At 37.6% G+C, this 17,435-nt stretch overlaps 1 protein-coding gene across 1 annotated transcript in view; it reads left to right on the top strand.

The window, feature by feature from the left end:
- Nucleotides 1-17,435, top strand: part of UTP20 (UTP20 small subunit processome component) — a 93,351-nt gene that overhangs the window by 27,254 nt on the left and 48,662 nt on the right. The window contains exons 19-25 of the mRNA XM_036891443.2: nt 282-358; nt 2,354-2,433; nt 2,599-2,839; nt 6,675-6,860; nt 9,847-9,937; nt 10,868-10,953; nt 11,532-11,657. Coding sequence (XP_036747338.2) covers nt 282-358; nt 2,354-2,433; nt 2,599-2,839; nt 6,675-6,860; nt 9,847-9,937; nt 10,868-10,953; nt 11,532-11,657 — 887 coding nt within the window. The remainder of the gene's footprint in view (nt 1-281; nt 359-2,353; nt 2,434-2,598; nt 2,840-6,674; nt 6,861-9,846; nt 9,938-10,867; nt 10,954-11,531; nt 11,658-17,435) is intronic.

The raw sequence follows: 17,435 nt of genomic DNA, 5'->3' as shown, positions 1-17,435 counted from the left end.
AGTTAAATCTGTTTATTCAAATACTGTATCCTTTGCGCACATCTGGAGTGAGTTTGAATACTATGTTTGCTTTAGTGGTTCTTCTGTTACATAGGAAGTGACATTTTGGGAAGAGTTGAAAAATTACTAGACACTGAGTTTTGGATTGATACCTGCAACTTTTTTCTTAAAGCGCAAGCTTCTTTCCAACCTCGGGTTATTCAAATTGGGATTTTTGCATATCTGTGCTGTTCTGGGGTCATTCATTACCCACTACCTAAACTAGTCTCCTATAATTGCAGGTGCCACTTCGTTATTTATTAGGCATGTTGTATGTTAACTTCAGTGCCCTCTGGGATCCTGTTATTGAACTCATAAGGTAAGCAGGGTTAAGTTGATGAAGCTGTTACATTTTAAGTACTGAAGAATGATGGGGCCAGTATTATTCTCCCTTCTAGGAGTGATTTAAATAAATGGGCATATACAGTATTTATGCCACTTTGAATCCTTTGTGGGATAAGGTGAAAGAAAAAAAAATAAACATTAATTATTGTCCCTGATGCCAGGTTTTTCAACAGTTCACGTTTTGTGTATGGTATTTTGTACATTGACAAACTGGAAAACTTTATATATCTCTATTACTGAAACTTTTTTACGATAACAAGGTATTACAGAATAATTACACCATTTTATTTATATATGTTGAGTCATTGAGCCAAACTTTAAAAAAAAAAAAAAAAAATCCTAGCTGTCTAATACCCAAAATCCCTTTAAATTTAAAAAGGACCTTAATAATCACATAGAAAATACATATGTTGTGCCTTCTAAGTAGAAATTTGTCCTTTTGCAGATGTCCTTTTGCAGTCTGCTCTGGCTTTCTGTCAGATCGGAAATATATCATGTGTGGCCTCTCAAAACCCTAACTATTGCTTCGTATGCCACAGAAGCAGAACAGACAAATCCCTCTCAAATTTGGAACCAGTTTGTCTGCCTTTTCCTGCCCTTCAATGCCTTCAAACCAGTGTGTGAAACCAAGGCATTCTAACGTCAGCTTCATAATTTTGCTGATTGTGGTTAAGGTAGAACCTGATGATATGTGCATTTCCAATAACCCACTCTCAAAAATGGCTCTTTAATTATTGGATGCCTTTAATGTTCTCCATACCTGGCTGGGCTCTCTTCCTACTGGGTACATACTGTCTGAAATATGGTTTATTTTTCACATGTATTCGACAAACATACAGAGTTCATGTCTGTGTAAAGGTTGTCTGCGTTTGCCTAGCTGTCTGCTTTGCACAGAGTACTGGTGGAGGCACCGAGGACTAGGGATTGGAGACTGATCTTTGCTGCAAAATCCTTTAATCTGAGCAGGCACAGGCCTCCGATGAGCCTTGCCCTCAGAATGCATGAAAGGTGGTACAGGAGGAAAGGAGGCAGGAGTCCACCCTTTGTGTAGCTATAGACTCTCCCGACTAGCACTCAGCAGAGCTGTTGGCCAAGACCTGCTTGGGAGTGTGCTGGCCCCTTCCGTTCAGGAGCGACATACACACCCATACTCACACATACTAAATAATCACACTCACTGTAGCAACAAAAAGGATGTTGGGCTATGGTATTACTAACTGAAGATGATACCCAGTCTCCAAATGAAAGAACAAACTCTTGGTGCCCCCGAGTGACACTGCTTGGATGCTGCATGCAGAACCGGGAAAGGCCACCTGCCCCTCAGACCCCACAGTCCGTGACCCTAGGCCAAGGCGTTCTCGTGCTGCCACCTAGAAACTGGTGAATTCTAACCCCCTCTCTGTAGCCCACCTAACCAGGCACCTAACCATTAAAGTACTAGGGACAGAAGAAAAAGCATATTCTTAGAAAATTAATGACAGAAAGAAGATAAAGCATTTTGAGAATACTGTTGCTAAGGTATCAAATTATATCACATGATTCATCTAATTTAAGTTCTGAAAGGTGTGTTTCATGTAGCTAATGAAAATTTATTTTTCCTTTGTGTTAATGATAAATACGTTTGAATTTGGTGGAGGAAAACCCAACATTTTAAAGTTAGCTTTGAACAAACTGAGTTTTTCTCTCCAGAGGCCTCTCTTTCCCCATTCCCATTACTGCCTTTGGAAATATGCTCCTTATAGGGATCTGCTTAGGTTTCTAAAAATATTCTTTAGTGCCTTATGACTATAAAAATAATTTGTGCTAAGTTGTAGGCATTTTGAAAAATACAGGAAACTATAGAAGTTGTTCACAACCCTACATTCAGGGACAACAATTAATGTTTTAGTAATAACCTTTCATTCTTTTTGTTGTTGTTTTCTGTGAGATTGAAGGCCCATGCTACATGTTTTGTGATGTTTTCTCTTAGTTCTCATGCACATGAAATGGAAAATAAGCAATTTTGGAAAGTCTACTATGAGCATCTAGAAAAAGCAGCTACACATGCTGGTATGTATGGGGAAGGAAAAGGGAACTGGGAAGAAAAGTGATTGTGTAACTAATTTTTTTTACTACTTAATTACATATGAAATTGGGAAACAAATGAGAAATGCATTATCTTTGATAACTTTGGGTCAGCATTTCTCAGATGGTTCTGACTTTTTTTTCTTGCAGAGAGAGAGCTGCAAAATGATGTAAGAGATGAGAAGTTCATTGGAGATGAAAGTTGGCAGCAGACTCAGGAAGGAGATGTTGCAGCTCTTTATCTTGAGCAGTTAGCATTGAAAACTGACTGTCAGGAAAGACTGGACCATACCAACTTTCGATTTTTGCTCTGGAAAGCTCTGGCAAAATTCCCAGAGAGGGTAGAGCCACGGTCCAGGGAGCTTTCCCCACTTTTCTTGAGATTTATCAAGTAAGTGTTGTTTCTTAGGAATATCCCTGATAGGGTGTGAGGGAGAGAAGGTATAAAGGGTTAGCTCTGAAACTAACTGAGTTCTTCGTTCATCTAGGGTGTGAGAGAGAGAAGGTGCAAAGGGTTAGCTCCGAAACTGAGTTCTTCATACAACTGTCATGTTTTCAAACTATTAACATATCTATAAAGCACTGGCTCTATCAGATAACACTGGTTTTGTTCACCATTTAATTTTGACAAATCAAATTTAGCCAGCCCACAAATGGTGTTAATAAAAAAAATTCCTCAGGTTACAAAATAAGAAACCATATTAAGTTAGATCAACATACAAAGGCCTTGTTATTTCTTGCTCTGTTGTTTGTTGTTTTATTGCCTGCCTGGTACTTGTAAGTATTTTCCAGTAACCCAACCCCAGCCTCTCTGTTTTGAGCCTCTTGATGTTTCTTATAATGCTGAGGGAATGTACTTTCAAAGAGCAAGAACTTTCTAGAGCATTGTTTTGTTTTAACTAGAGAGGCTGTGTGAGAGCTAGATTGCTTTAAAACTCTAAAGAGAAAGAATGGGATGTAGAGAAGAGTACTGATTAGAGAAGGATGTTTTCTGGTAATATTTCATTACATTGGAAAATGCTGTAGGTTTTGGTTAAGTGGGCTATGAACCACATCATGCCAGTCCTGTTCGAGGAAAAGCATGGAATTCTGAGTGGTTGCAGCAGAGAGATCCTGGGAAAAAGTAGTTGGGGATCAGGGAAAAAAGTTAACAAGAGACCAAATTATGTAGGACCTTTAAATGATAGTAAGGATTTTGTTTTTTTTCTATCAATGAATGGGAAGCCATTAGTAAGTTTAAACACAGCGTGACACGCCTTAAATTTTCTTAAGCATTTTCCCGGCTGCAGTGCTGAGAATAGACTGTAGGATGGCAGTGGTCAGAGCAGAGAGACCAGTTAAAGTTGTGAAAGTCCAGGCAAGAAATGATGGTGACTTGACCAAGGTTGTTGTAGTACAAATGATGAGAGGTGATATCTGGATTCTGAATATTCTTGGAAGAATTTCAGTTCAGTAAGATGTATTTTTAAAGGATTGCAGCTAGCTCACCCTGCAGGATTTGATCAGCCAACAGATCAGATGTAGTACTGCATGAGTGTTGGCAGGGATGGTACGCAGGAAGGGGGAAAGAGGAATGGAGGCTCTCTAGGATTCTGACGTGAGCAGCTGGAAGGGAGAGTCACCAACTGCTGAGATTGGGAGGGACAGTCTCAATTTGCGGTCCATGGGGAAGATCAAGAATTCATTTTTAGATATGTTAAGTTTGGCATACTGATTAGGTATCTAAGTAGAAGTGTCAGGTCATTGAATTTGAAGTTTAAAGTTCAAGGAGAAGCTTTGGTCTAAAGATAGTATATTTGAGAATCATGGGTGTATGGATAGTGTTTAAAATTACAAGACAGGGAATGAAGCCACATTCACACATACGGTGTGAATATAGAGAGAAGACTTGTAAGGATCAATACCAGTATTTAGAGGTTGAGAGGTAAGGAAGCCAGGAAAGAGTGATAGGAGAGCTGATACCACTTAGCATCCCAGAAGCCAAGTGAAGAAAGTATTTCAAGGAGAGAGTCATCAACTGAATCAAAGGTATCTGAGATGCCAGTCAGATAATGCTTAAGAATTGACAGTTGGCTTTGGCGAAGACCTTTACAAGAGTTGTTTTGGTCAACCATGTAGGCATGAAAGCCTGATTTTAATGAGCTGAAGAGCAAATGGAAACAGCAAGTATGGGCAGTTCTTGTGGCAAAGACACCGGTGAAGAGAGATGAAGAGCAGAGAGGGAGCTGTTGTTGGTATTTAACATTTAATAGCTTGTAGACATAGGATTCTGGTGTGAAGGATCCAGAAGGGAGGGAAAGCCTGTGATGCAGAGATGGGATACAATTGCTAGAGCCATGTCTTTGAATAGGTAAGAGGAGCCTGGATCCAGTGCATAAGTAAAAAAGGTTTACATGGATAATTCATTCTGGCAAAGGTTATAAGCAAGAAGCAGGCAGGTCAGTATGTATGGTGGTGGAAGAGTAATGATTTGCACATAATAATTTGGACTTTATTTATAGAATGAAAACAGTGATATTTAGCTTCCTTGCCTTGTTTTGAAGATCATATGAGGTAATGTTTATCAGTTGTTTCGTGAATTGCAAAGGGCTGTGTATATATGCCAGCTAGTATTAATGGTGTTAGTAGGATATGAATTCCCTGCCATGTTAATTTTCCAGATTTTTCCCTAAAGTAAGAAATAGATTACCACCCAGCCTGATGATAAAGACCTTCCTCTAACAATATAAGGTGCTGTGGAGTGGGGACAAAGAGAGGAGCCTGTAACTGGACTGAGTCTCTGAGTTTCGGAAGACTTAGAGACTAAAGATGTTTTAGAGTAGTTGTCAATGATTACCTATAACAAATACTTTTATAGATGATCCAAACTAATGGAAAATCTAAATATCACCTTCAATTCTGACTTTGAAATATATTATGGCTTTTTATATTTTTTAGCTAGAAATTTATATTTCTAAATATGTTGTAAACAATTTGGTATTGGAACTAATCTGTGACTCTCTTGCAAATGAGAAGAACCAAACCAGAAGCAGGAATGAATGACTAACAATGACAACAATATCCCAATAATAGGTGACATTTATTGAGTACTTGCTGTATGCCAGACACTCTCATAAGTGCTTTGTGTGAATTATCTTATTTAATAAATGAATGAGTGAACATGCTGTGCATGTAGACAAAGTTTAAAAATATGTCATTTGTGGTTAATTGAGTGTTGAGAGCATAGTGGATGTTATTAAGTGGATGATGGTACAGTTTGTAACAGCAACTTCATTTCATTCATTCATATATTTTTTATTAAGTATTAAATCCTGCTAGGTGACAATACAAAGTTGAATAAGATAGTGGCCCAGCTCTCCAGTTGTAGTTTAGTCTGCTAACATGGAGTTTCTTCCAAGTGTGTTGGTAGGATGTTGTCCTTAAACATGTTATTTTATCAATGTGTTTTGAGTATAGACTTTAAAATCTGTCTCATCAATATCTTTATGCCTATAGCCCAGTGCCATGCACAAAACAGAAGACAACCATTGGATGAATGAATTAAAGTGACACAAAACTAATTCACTGAAGGACAGCCTTCAAGATAATATTAGTTATCTCCAACACTGGACCAATATTAAGGGCTGGAATTTCTTAAAAACAAATGTGAATGCCAGTTGCACAAACCTAGTTTAGAGGAGGCAAATCATAAAGACTTAACTGATTTTCACTGCCTGGACATTCAGTTTGAGTCTGTGTCGTGCTGTTACTGTCCTCTAAAGCAGTGGAGTCTACAGTTCCATCTGTCTTAACAGACCATTCCCAAGGGCAGAACTTCAAGTGTTACAGTAATGTATTTCTAACAGGATGTGGGCAAAGTAGCATGTGTCTGGTGGAAAGTGACCAGCATGGTCTTAATGCTATAATTTAGTTATTGTAATATAATCCACCCCTACACCTGCCTCCCCCAGAGAGGGGAAGCTGATTTCAGCTCAGTCCAAAACAGACATTTCAAATATTTTCAACAGTGTAACAGTGGAATGGGCTGTCTTCTGTGGTTAGTGACTGACTTGTCAAATAGAGTACTTAGGAGGAACTGAATAAGCAAGAATAATGTAAAAGAGGCCTGACTAGTTTCCTCTGACATCTCCTCAGTGTGTGATTCTGTGAACCAGGGAATACATTTATCATACACAGATTTAGGACATTTCAGTCTCGTCTGTCTTGTATTGCTCTTTCCACTGTAGCAATGAGTATTACCCAGCAGATCTGCAAGTTGCTCCAACACAGGATTTGCGAATAAAAGGCAAAGCAGTGGCGGCAGAGGAGATAGAGGAGGAACCTGTTGCTGGAGATGACGAGGAGTTGGAGGAAGAGGTGGTGCCCCGAGGTGAGCCCTCACAGAAGAAAAAGACAAGAAGAGCTGCAGCAAAGTAAGTTCACCATGCTGATAGATCACAGATCCGTGGTTCTGGGAGAAACGGGAAGAGATCTCTGATTGCCGAAGTGTGAAATAGACTTGTCAAGTTAAACTACTCAGATGAGTACTTACACAGTGCTGCATCTTCCTGGGGTTGTCTTTTATAGCCCAAAGAAAACTACCAGTCTTCTGAGATTTTGGTTGCTTATTTATTATTATTTATTTTTTTCCTGTTGAGCCACTGAATGTTAGAGTTTGGGGGACTTTTGGGGTGGTCATAACTCCTCTTTATGGATAAGAGCGTTGGCCTGGAGTGTTTAAATGCTCTTTCACCTTTATTGGTCACTTTTATAGCACCAGGGTATTCTGTTTGTGAGCTAGGGGAACACCTTTTCTCTTATAAGTAAATGCATCAGCACTTATACTTTGCCTTTTGACCTGTCCCCCTCTGGTTAATTTTTTTTTCATTCTTGTTACATTCTCTTTCTTATTCTCTGGGTTATTCATTTACTTAAATTCTTAGACACCTTAGAAAAAGAAGTAATCATGCTTTCAGAAGTTACTCCAGCATACTTGAAGATTGTCTGAATTGGCATGTTCAAGATCCAGGGAATGGTGCTACTGTGTCATTTTTAACACGTTCGATGTCAATCTGATATGCCCATTTGTTGAGTCTTTGCTGTGGGCCACCTGTTAGTTCATCCTTTCAGCAGCTGTATTGAGTGCTGGGCTTTTGTTGAGTGCTTTTGCTAAGTGCTGAGCTACAAAGATGAATGGTCATAGCCTCTGCAGTGTAGGAAGCACAGTCTAATGCCTGATGAAATTTTTTTTATAGGAGGAGTATTTTTAAAGAAGGTACAGGAGCACAGTAAAAAGTGACCTAACTCTACCACAAGGGATGACTTTTACAAAGGAGAGGGCACCTTTGAAGTTGAAAGATGAAAGTTTGCCAGGCTGCTAGGGAAGGACTTGCCAGCTAATCGAAATAGTGTGGAAAGCACAGAGACAAGAAGGATCATGACCGAGTGTCATGAAACTACATTTCCTTCTCTGCTTCCACCTGCTCACAAGTCTGACCATTCTCTCTCCTACTACTTCTCTAAGACAAGGATTGCTGTTTTCTCCATACCCTTCAGCAAAAAGCTGGCAAAGATTAGTCCTCATATTTGTTGATTAAATGAGTAAGCTATTTATCCAGTCATACCCCTTCCTTTCTCACTCCTGCACCTTGCTGTGTCCTTCCTTCTTTCTGCTGTGCCCTTGCCTCATTTCTGCCACTGAAATTCTGTCCATCCTTCAAGGCGCACTTCCTGTGCTACTTCACTGAAGCTTTTCCTGTCTTTTAAACTGAAAGTTATCTTACCCAACTTCAAACTTTCACAGCAGCTGCTCGGACCTCTTCCATGATGCTACTCCTTGCCTTGGATACTAGTTAATTTTGTATAGATCTGCCATGTAATTAGAAACTCTTTAAGGATAAGGTCAATGTCTGAATTAATTTTTCATTATATCAGTCAGAGCTCTCCAGAGAAACAGACCAGTAGGATGGAGGTGCAGATATATATATATATATGGTCATCTATCTGTCCATCTATTGGGATTGGCTTACATGATTTTGGAAGCCAACAAGTCCAGAATTTGTAGGGCAGGATGGCAGGCTGGAAACTCAAGCAGGATGTGATGCTGTAGTCTTGAATCCAAAACTGATAGAGTTAGATTTCTATGTTATAGTCTTATGGCAGAATTTCTTTTTATCTGGAAACATCAATTTTGTGCTCTTAAGGCCTGATTGGATGAGGCCCATCCACATTATTGAGGGTAAGCTCCTTTATTTCAAGTCTACTGATTGAAGTTGTCAGTATCTACAAAATATTTTCATCACAATACATAGATTAGTGCATTGTTATTTAACTGAGTACTGGCCACTGAAGTACTTGACACAGAAGACTGTCACAGGCATTTAAGCTAAATACAAATAATAGTGATACCCTTACCCCTGTTTTTCTGTCATATCTAAAGAGGTCATAATTTCCAGCTCATTTTTCTATATTAACTAGTAGGACATTAACGGTTTTGCTCTTTTTTGCCCAGGAGCAGAGAAATGCATTGTTCACTAAACTCACAGGAGAAGCGGCACCACAGCTTGTGTCCTTTCATTTAATCCCTGCAGAAATCGAGATGTCTTGTCCTTGTCAAATGAGGAAACTAAAACTCTGAAACTTTCAGTAACTCCCCAGAGTTAGCAGCTCAGAAGTCAGAATCACACATGCAGTGCTTTCTACTTTTCTTCACTTTTCCCTGCTTACATTCTTGAAATAGCAAATAAAATCTCTCCAACTTAAAACAATTTATTCATTCCATGTTTTTTTTTAAATTCTAATCTTATACATACATCTTACTGAGTCTTTAGATTAAGAAGTTGAGCAAGTAAATGTAGTGGAAGCTCTCTTGATTCAGTAGATGCTGTAATTTGCTCAAAGGCAGTCCCATCTTCAAATTTAACTTCCTACCACAATATTGCCTTTCTTCTTCCTCCTTGGTAAGCAAGAGCCCTGGTTACCCAAACTTGGACCTCTGCTGCCTGACAATATTTATTTTATATGAAAGGGAGGAACATATTGTACTATTTTCCTGTCTGCTGCATAGAAACTAGACAAGGAATTATTCTGAAAAATAATCTGTGTTGAACGTTGGAAACTATTACCGTTTTGGTTACTTTTTTCTCATTTGGTTTCATTTAAACCATTGTAAGCACATCCTGAATGATTTTCTGGAGTGAGGAACCTGAATTTCAGGGCAGGGTCTGCCCAAGATTTGGAATTCCTGGAGAATAATTTCCTAAATGCAAATCATTAAAACTTGTGTAATTAATGTAGAACTATAGTCAAGATGTTTGGAGTACATGTCAGACTAAATTTGGTGGGTACTATCATCTTAAGAAAATATTCTCGTTTTTTAATTCTGCAGTACCCTCCCTCTGTTTTGTTTAATTTTTTTAGGCAGCTGATTGCTCATCTGCAAGTTTTCTCAAAGTTTTCGAATCCACGAGCCTTATATCTGGAATCCAAATTGTATGAGTTATATCTTCAGGTAAGTAAAATAAATTCTTGCTGTTACAATTCTTTATGAACTTCACCATTTTCTTTGCCAGAATAACTTAGGTTTGCAGTAATTGTTGAATAGTGTCAATGTCTATGTTTTAAGTAGAGTTTTTTTAAATTAATATTTTCTGTATCTTGAAATACAGAAATATCTTGAAATATTGCCTTTTAGAAGGCAGTGGGGATTATGCTAAGAAAAGCTGATTACTTTTCACTTATGGATAAATTAGCCTAGTGGTGCACTGGTATTTCTGTTAGATGGAGGGAAAGCTGATAATTGGATTAATTATGTGTTGCAGTCGTAATACATGACCTTGCATTCCAGAAAAGATTGCAGAAAAACTTCATGTCAGAGGCAAACTAAGCATTAGATGTCATTCTAAGCCATCTGGGGCAGCAAATTTTTTTTTTCTGTTGTTTGTTTTTTAGATGAGACTTTATCATGTCATCAAAATTTATCCTTTTCTGCCCGTAATTCTAACCCTCAGTCATCCACAGAAAGTAAAATTCTGAACTGACTGATTGAGAGGCCTCAGACCCTTTCCTGGCATCTCACTGACCACCTTTACCTTCACAGTATTATGAGAGCTTTTCTTCATTACAGGACCAACCCAGTTGGTGGGAACCTCAGATTCATGTAGGGAATTGGCCTTGGCCAAAAGAATGATAGACCTGACCGTCTGGTGTGTGGCAGGCAGGTGCCAGAGTTTTGCTTCCATTTTGTTCTTTGCATACATTCTGTTCCTCCTCCTTTACCTCCAGGAAAATGTAAGGCTATTTTCAGGAATCAGCTTTAACCCACATCTAAAAATTTAGATTCTAAGAAATCTAGTTTAGCAAATTAACACAAGTAAATTACTGTCCCACAGTACGTGTATATGTGACTTCATTAATTTATTCTGTAAAACGTCATTCTTAGTTGTTGCTACACCAGGATCAAATGGTGCAGAAAATAACCCTGGATTGCATAATGACATATAAACATCCACATATCCTCCCTTACAGGTAAGTTATTTGAAGCCAAAGAAATGCTGTTTCTTTGGTTGATTTTTTTTTATCTTTCTACCTGAGAGCATCTTCTAAAATACTTTTTATGAAGGTTTGGGAAATTTCCCTCTTTTGTAAGGTAATCATAATGCTATTTTTAGGTAAGAAATGAAAATGAAAAGTATATTAAAGAGTGTTTTTTTTTTCCATAGATAGTAAGGTAGGAAAGAGAATATTAATTGAAATGTTTGTGTTAACAAGGCTGTATCATTTCTTTTTATATAAAGTCATAAAATCTTGGTGATTACTTAGGGAATCACAATAATCAGTCCCAAGAACTGAAGAAAGGTTTTGTATTATGCTCTTTTAAACAGCTGAATTACTAAGTGTAACTCCTTATAATTTCTTTTACCTTTTAAAATTGAGAACTTGTCATTTGGAAGGTATTTTTGTGAATATTTTCCTTTATAGATGTCAGCCACAGTACAAATGTGCTCATACCTATTTCAGTTACACATGTTACTCTACTGTATTGCACTTTTTAAAAGTACCATTAATTACTTAGTCATGATTTGTGCTGTAATCTATTTTTTAAGGGAAAACTTACAAAGATTGCTTGAAGACAGAAGCTTTAAGGAAGAGATAGTGCATTTTAGCATTTCTGAAGATAATTCAGTAGTGAAAACAGCCCACCGAGCAGATTTGTTTCCTATTCTGATGAGGTATTTATACTGTTTAAAAACTGATTTTTTAAAAGTTGATTGCAAAAAGAACTGTGAATGTAGTCGTATGATTCTTTCAGCAATTATAATGGATTATGTCATTTTGTATTATGATTTTTTTTAATTGGGCCTTTGGAGAAACTGAGTTTTTATAGAGACTTATCTTAGAATATTTTGCCTCTAACATGAGGTCAGATCTTGCCCATGGTGTTATTTCAATAATAATGTTAAAATTAAATCCAGTATTTCTCTATGTTTTACTTTTGAGAAAAAAAATAATTCATTCATTTGGTTTGTAACTAATTACGAGATATAAAAGCTAGTGATGTTTTATGTTCATTACTTAAGCATCCACATTTTAAGACTTTGTGATTAGTTTTATAGTTTTCATTGGATTTTCTTTGTCAAAAAAAGTAACAGTTGTCAGTCAGATTGTTAGTCCTCTGTTTAAAATCCCTTTGAGTCCCATTTTACTGAAAATAAAATAGAAGTCCTTTCTCCTTAGAGAGCCTCATTTAACCTGTCCCAGACTGCCTGTCTAACCACATTTCTCAGAGCCTACTTCAGATCTCGGACTTGGTTATTATCCCTCTGCTTGGAACACATGACAGCTAACCTCTCGTCTTCATTCAGCCTCATGTCTAATGTCATATTATCAGAGATGCCTTCCTTGACCTCTTTATATAAAATCACACCTTCCACTAACCACTCCCTAGTCCCTTACTCGATTTATTTTTCTTCTCTACTTAATCATCCAATATAAACCTCTTTCTTATTATCTTCCCTGCTAGAAGGTAAACTCATGTTCCTTAGTAAATATTGGTCAAGTTAATTTTGTGTTCTTTTTAATGGTATCAAGCCTCTTTTTTCTGTTTTATAATCTGCCTGTTACCTACAAAGACCAGAAGAGTTAACTGTGGTAGTGGTGGCTGTGGTTATCCTTGTCTTGCTACTGGATTTAATAGTAATGTTCTCAGGGTAGCTGTTCTTAAAGTGTGGTCTGCTCCCTCTTGGCAGGGGCTGTCCCTGAAACACTTTCAGGAGGTCCATGAGGTTGAAACTTTTTTCATACTACTACTAAAACATTACCTTTTTTCATTCTGCTTACATTTGTGCTGGCAAGGCAAAAGCAGTGGTGGGTAAAACTCCGGGTGCCTTTGCCTGAATCAGGTCAGTGGCTCCAAACCGTACTAGTCAGTCTTCATTGCCATTCTATGCACCTGTAGTTTAAAAAAAAAAAAAAGATACTTTCTCTTAATGGCCTTGATGAATCTTGAGCCTTCAGTACTTGTCTTTATTCTATATGACAAAGTGGGAAGTATGCATAAAGCACTTCTCCTGCATGCTAGTTGTCAATGCAATGGCATGTTTTCAGAAACATTCATGGGTAAAGAGCCATTCAAAGTGCAAGACAGACAGATGGATTTTAATGTGACAGGGTTCACAAAGTTCACTGGTATGGTTTCAGATTTCATACTGCAAATAACCTTTAAGAAACTAGGAACTGAGGCTTGAGATTGTATCCAAGTGGAATATCCACAGTTACCTGAAAAGAATTGCTTGAAAGGTCACAAAATATTTTTCCTCTCTCCAGCTGCATTATTTACATAAGGCTGGATTTTCTTCAACCACAATATATAGAAACAGATTGAATGCAGAAGCAAATAGGAGAATCCAGTTATCTTCTAATAAGCCAGACAATAAAGAAATTTTGAAAAAAATAAAACTCGCCTCTTATCTCACTAATTTTTGGCAGGGAGAGGTTTGGAAAATATAATTATTTTTCATTAAAAATGTCACTTATATAATGACTGTGGCATTTTACTACACTGATGGACAGTGACTGCACTGGGATATAGGGGGGGGACTTGATAATATGGGTGAATGTAGTAACCACATTGTTTTCATGTGAAACCTTCATAAGTATATCAATGATACCTTAATTAAAAAATCTCACTTATGGTAACTCATTTTAATTTCTACTGTGATAAATATCAATAAGTAAAACTCTGATACACAAAAACTCCTTGGGAGAACCTCAGTAATGCTTAAGCATGTAAAGATGTCCTAATACTGAAAAGTTTGAAAATCACTGTCTTTGAATTTTAAAAGTTACTAAGTTCTATCATGTTAAGAAAGTAGTTTTTTTTTTCCTATAAAACCTTTATCCAGATTTGGTTCTTAACCTTTTGCCCCATTTACCCCATTTATCATTCTGTGCACATATATGATTTTTTTCTTTTTTTTTTTTTTTTGGTATCATTAATCTACAATTACATGAGGAACATTATGTTTACTAGACTCCCCACATCACCACCAAGTCCCCCCCTCCACAAACCCCATTACAGTCACTGTCCACCAGCATAGTAAGATGCTATAGAATCACTACTTGTCTTCTCTGTGTTGCACAGCCCTCCCCATGCCCCCCCCAATTATACATGCTAATCATAATGCCCCTTTGCTTCCTCCCACCCCCCTTATCCCTCCCTTCCCACCCATCCTCCCCAGTCCCTTTCCCTTTGGTAACTGTTAGTCCTTTCTTGGGTTATGTGATTCTGCTGCTGTTTTGTTCCTTCAGTTTTTTCTTTGTTCTTATACTCCACAGATGAGTGAAATAATTTGGTACTTGTCTTTCTCCACCTGGCTTATTTCAATGACCATAATACCATCCATGTTGTTGCAAATGGTAGGATTTGTTTTCTTCTTATGGCTGAATAATATTCCATTGTGTGTATGTACCACATCTTCTTTATCCATTCATCTATTGATGGACACTTAGGTTGTTTCCATTTCTTGGCTATTGTAAATAGTGCTGCGATAAACATAGGGGTGCATCTGTCTTTTTCAAACTGTGCTGCTATATTCTGAGGGTAAATTCCTAAAAGTGGAATTCCTGTGTCAAATGGTATTTCTATTTTGAGCTTTTAGAGGAACCTCCATACTGCTTTCCACAATGGTTGAACTAATTTACATTCCCACTAGCAGTGTAGGAGGGTTCCCCTTTCTCCCGAGCCTCACCAACATTTGTTGTTGTTTGTCTTTTGGATGGTGGCGATCCTTAGTGGTGTGAGGTGATATTTTTGTGACATTGTGGTTTTAATTTGCATTTCTCTGATGATTGGCGATGTGTAGCATCTTTTCATGTGCCTGTTGGCCATCTGAATCTCTTCTTTGGAGAACTGTCTGTTCAGCTCCTCTGCCCATTTTTTAACTGGATTATTTGCTTTTTGTTTGTTGAGGTGCATGAGTTCTTTATATATTTTGGATGTCAAGCCTTTATTGGATCTGTCATTTATGAATATATTCTCCCATACTGTAGGGTACCTTTTTGTTCTATTGATGGTGGCCTTTGCTGTACAGAAGCTTTTCAGCTTGATATAGTCCCACTTGTTCATTTTTGCTTTTGTTTCCCTTGCCCAGGGAGATATGTTCATGAAGAACTCACTGATGTTTATGTCCAAGAGATTTTTGCCTATGTTTTTTCCTAAGAGTTTTATAGTTTCATGACTTATATTCAGGTCTTTGATCCATTTCAAATTTACTTTTGTATATGGGGTTAGACAGTGATCCAGTTTCATTGTCTTACATGTAGCTGTCCAGTTTCGCCAGCACCATCTGTTGAAGAGACTGTCATTTCCCCATTATATGTTCATGGCTCCTTTATCAAATATTAATTGGCCATATATGTTTGGGTTAATGTCTGGAGTCTCTATTCTGTTCCACTGGTCTGTGGCTCTGTTCTTGTGCCAGTACCAAATTGTCTTGATTACTGTGGCTTTGTAGTAGAGCTTGAAGTTGGAGAGCGAGATGCCCCCCACTTTATTCTTCCTTCTCAGGATTGCCTTGGCTATTCGGGGTCTTTGGTAGTTCCATATAAATTTTTGAACTATTTGTTCCAGTTCATTGAAGAATGCTGTTGGTAATTTGATAGGGATTGTATTGAATCTGTATATTGCTTTGGGCAGGATGGCCATTTTTTACAATATTGATTCTTCCTAGCCAAGAGCATGGGATGAGTTTCCATTTGTTAGTGTCCTCTTTAATTTCTCTTAAGAGTGTCCTGTAGTTTTCAGGGTATAGGTCTTTTACTTCCTTGGTTAGGTTTATTCCTAGGTATTTTATTCTTTTTGATGTCATTGTGAATGGATTTGTTTTCCTGATTTCTCTTTCTATTGGTTCATTGTTAGTGTATAGGAAAGCTACAGATTTCTGTGTGTTAATTTTGTATCCTGCAACTTTGCTGAATTCCGATATTAGTTCTAGTAGTTTTGGAGTGGAATCTTAAGGGTTTTTTATGTACAATATCATGTCATCTGCCAATAGTGACAGTTTAACTTCTTTGCCAATCTGGATTCCTTGTATTTCTTTGTTTTGTATGATTGCCATGGTTAGCACCTCCAGTACTATGTTGAATAACAGTGGGGAGAGTGGGCATCCCTGTCTTGTTCCCAATCTCAGAGGAAAAGCTTTCAGCCTCTCACTGTTCAGTATGATGTTGGCTATGGGTTTATCATATATGGCCTTTATTATGTTGAGGTACTTGCCCTGTATACCCATTTTGTTGAGTGTTTTTATCATGAATGGATGTTGAATTTTGTCAAATGCCTTTTTAGCATCTATGGAGATGATCATGTGGTTTTTGTCCTTCTTTTTGTTGATGTGGTGGATGATGTTGATGGATTTTTTAATGTTGTACCATCCTTGCATCCCTGAGATAAATCCCACTTGGTCATGGTGTATGATTGTCTTGATGTATTTTTTGAATTCGGTTTGCTAATATTTTGTTGAGTATTTTTGCATCTACGTTCATCAGGGATATTGGTCTGTAATTTTCTTTTTTGGTGGGGTCTTTGCCTGGTTTTGGTATTAGGGTGATGCTGGCTTCATAGAATGAGTCTGGAAGTATTCCCTCCTTTTCTATTTTTTGGAAAACTTTAAGGAGAATGGGTATTATGTGTTCCCTGTATGTCTGATAAAATTCCAAGGTAAATCCGTCTGGCCCAGGGGTTTTGCTCTTGGGTAGTTCTTTGATTACCGCTTCAATTTCGTTGCTGGTAATTGGTCTGTTTAGATTTTCTGTTTCTTCCTTGGTTAGTCTTGGAAGGTTGTATTTTTCTAGGAAGTTGTCCATTTCTTCTAGGTTTTCCAGCTTCTTAGCATATAGCTTCTCATAGTATTCTCTAGTGATTCTTTGTATTTCTGTGGGGGGTCCGTCATGATTTTTCCCTTCTCATTTCGGATTCTGTTGATGTGTCTAGACTCTTTTTCTCTTAAGTCTGGCTAGGGGGTTATCTATTTTGTTTATTTTCTCAAAGAACCAGCTCTTGGTTTCATTCATTTTTTTCTATTGTTTTATTCTTCTCAATTTCATTTATTTCTTCTCTGATCTTTATTATGTCCCTCCTTCTGCTGACTTTGGGCCTCATTTGTTCTTCTTTTTCCAATTTTGATAATTGTGACTTTAGACTATTCATTTGGGATTGTTCTTCCTTCTTTAAATAGGCCTGGATTGCTATATAATTTCCTCTTAGAACTACTTTCGCTGCGTCCCACAGAAGTTGGGGCTTTGTACTGTTGTTGTCGTTTGTCTCCATATATTGCTTGATCTCTATTTTAATTTGGTCATTGCTCCATTGATTATTTAGGAGCATGTTGTTAAGCCTCCATGTGTTCATGAGCCTTTTTACTTTCTTTGTATAATTTATTTCTAGTTTTATACCTTTGTGGTCTGAGAAGTTGGTTGGTAGAATTTCAATCTTTTTGAATTTACTGAGGCTC

The sequence above is a fragment of the Manis pentadactyla genome, chromosome 10 (genome assembly GCF_030020395.1).
Source record: "Manis pentadactyla isolate mManPen7 chromosome 10, mManPen7.hap1, whole genome shotgun sequence".
NCBI classification, from domain to species: Eukaryota; Metazoa; Chordata; class Mammalia; order Pholidota; family Manidae; genus Manis; species Manis pentadactyla.
Note: the sequence above shows the minus strand (reverse complement) of the source record. Positions and strands in the feature narration are given on the sequence as shown.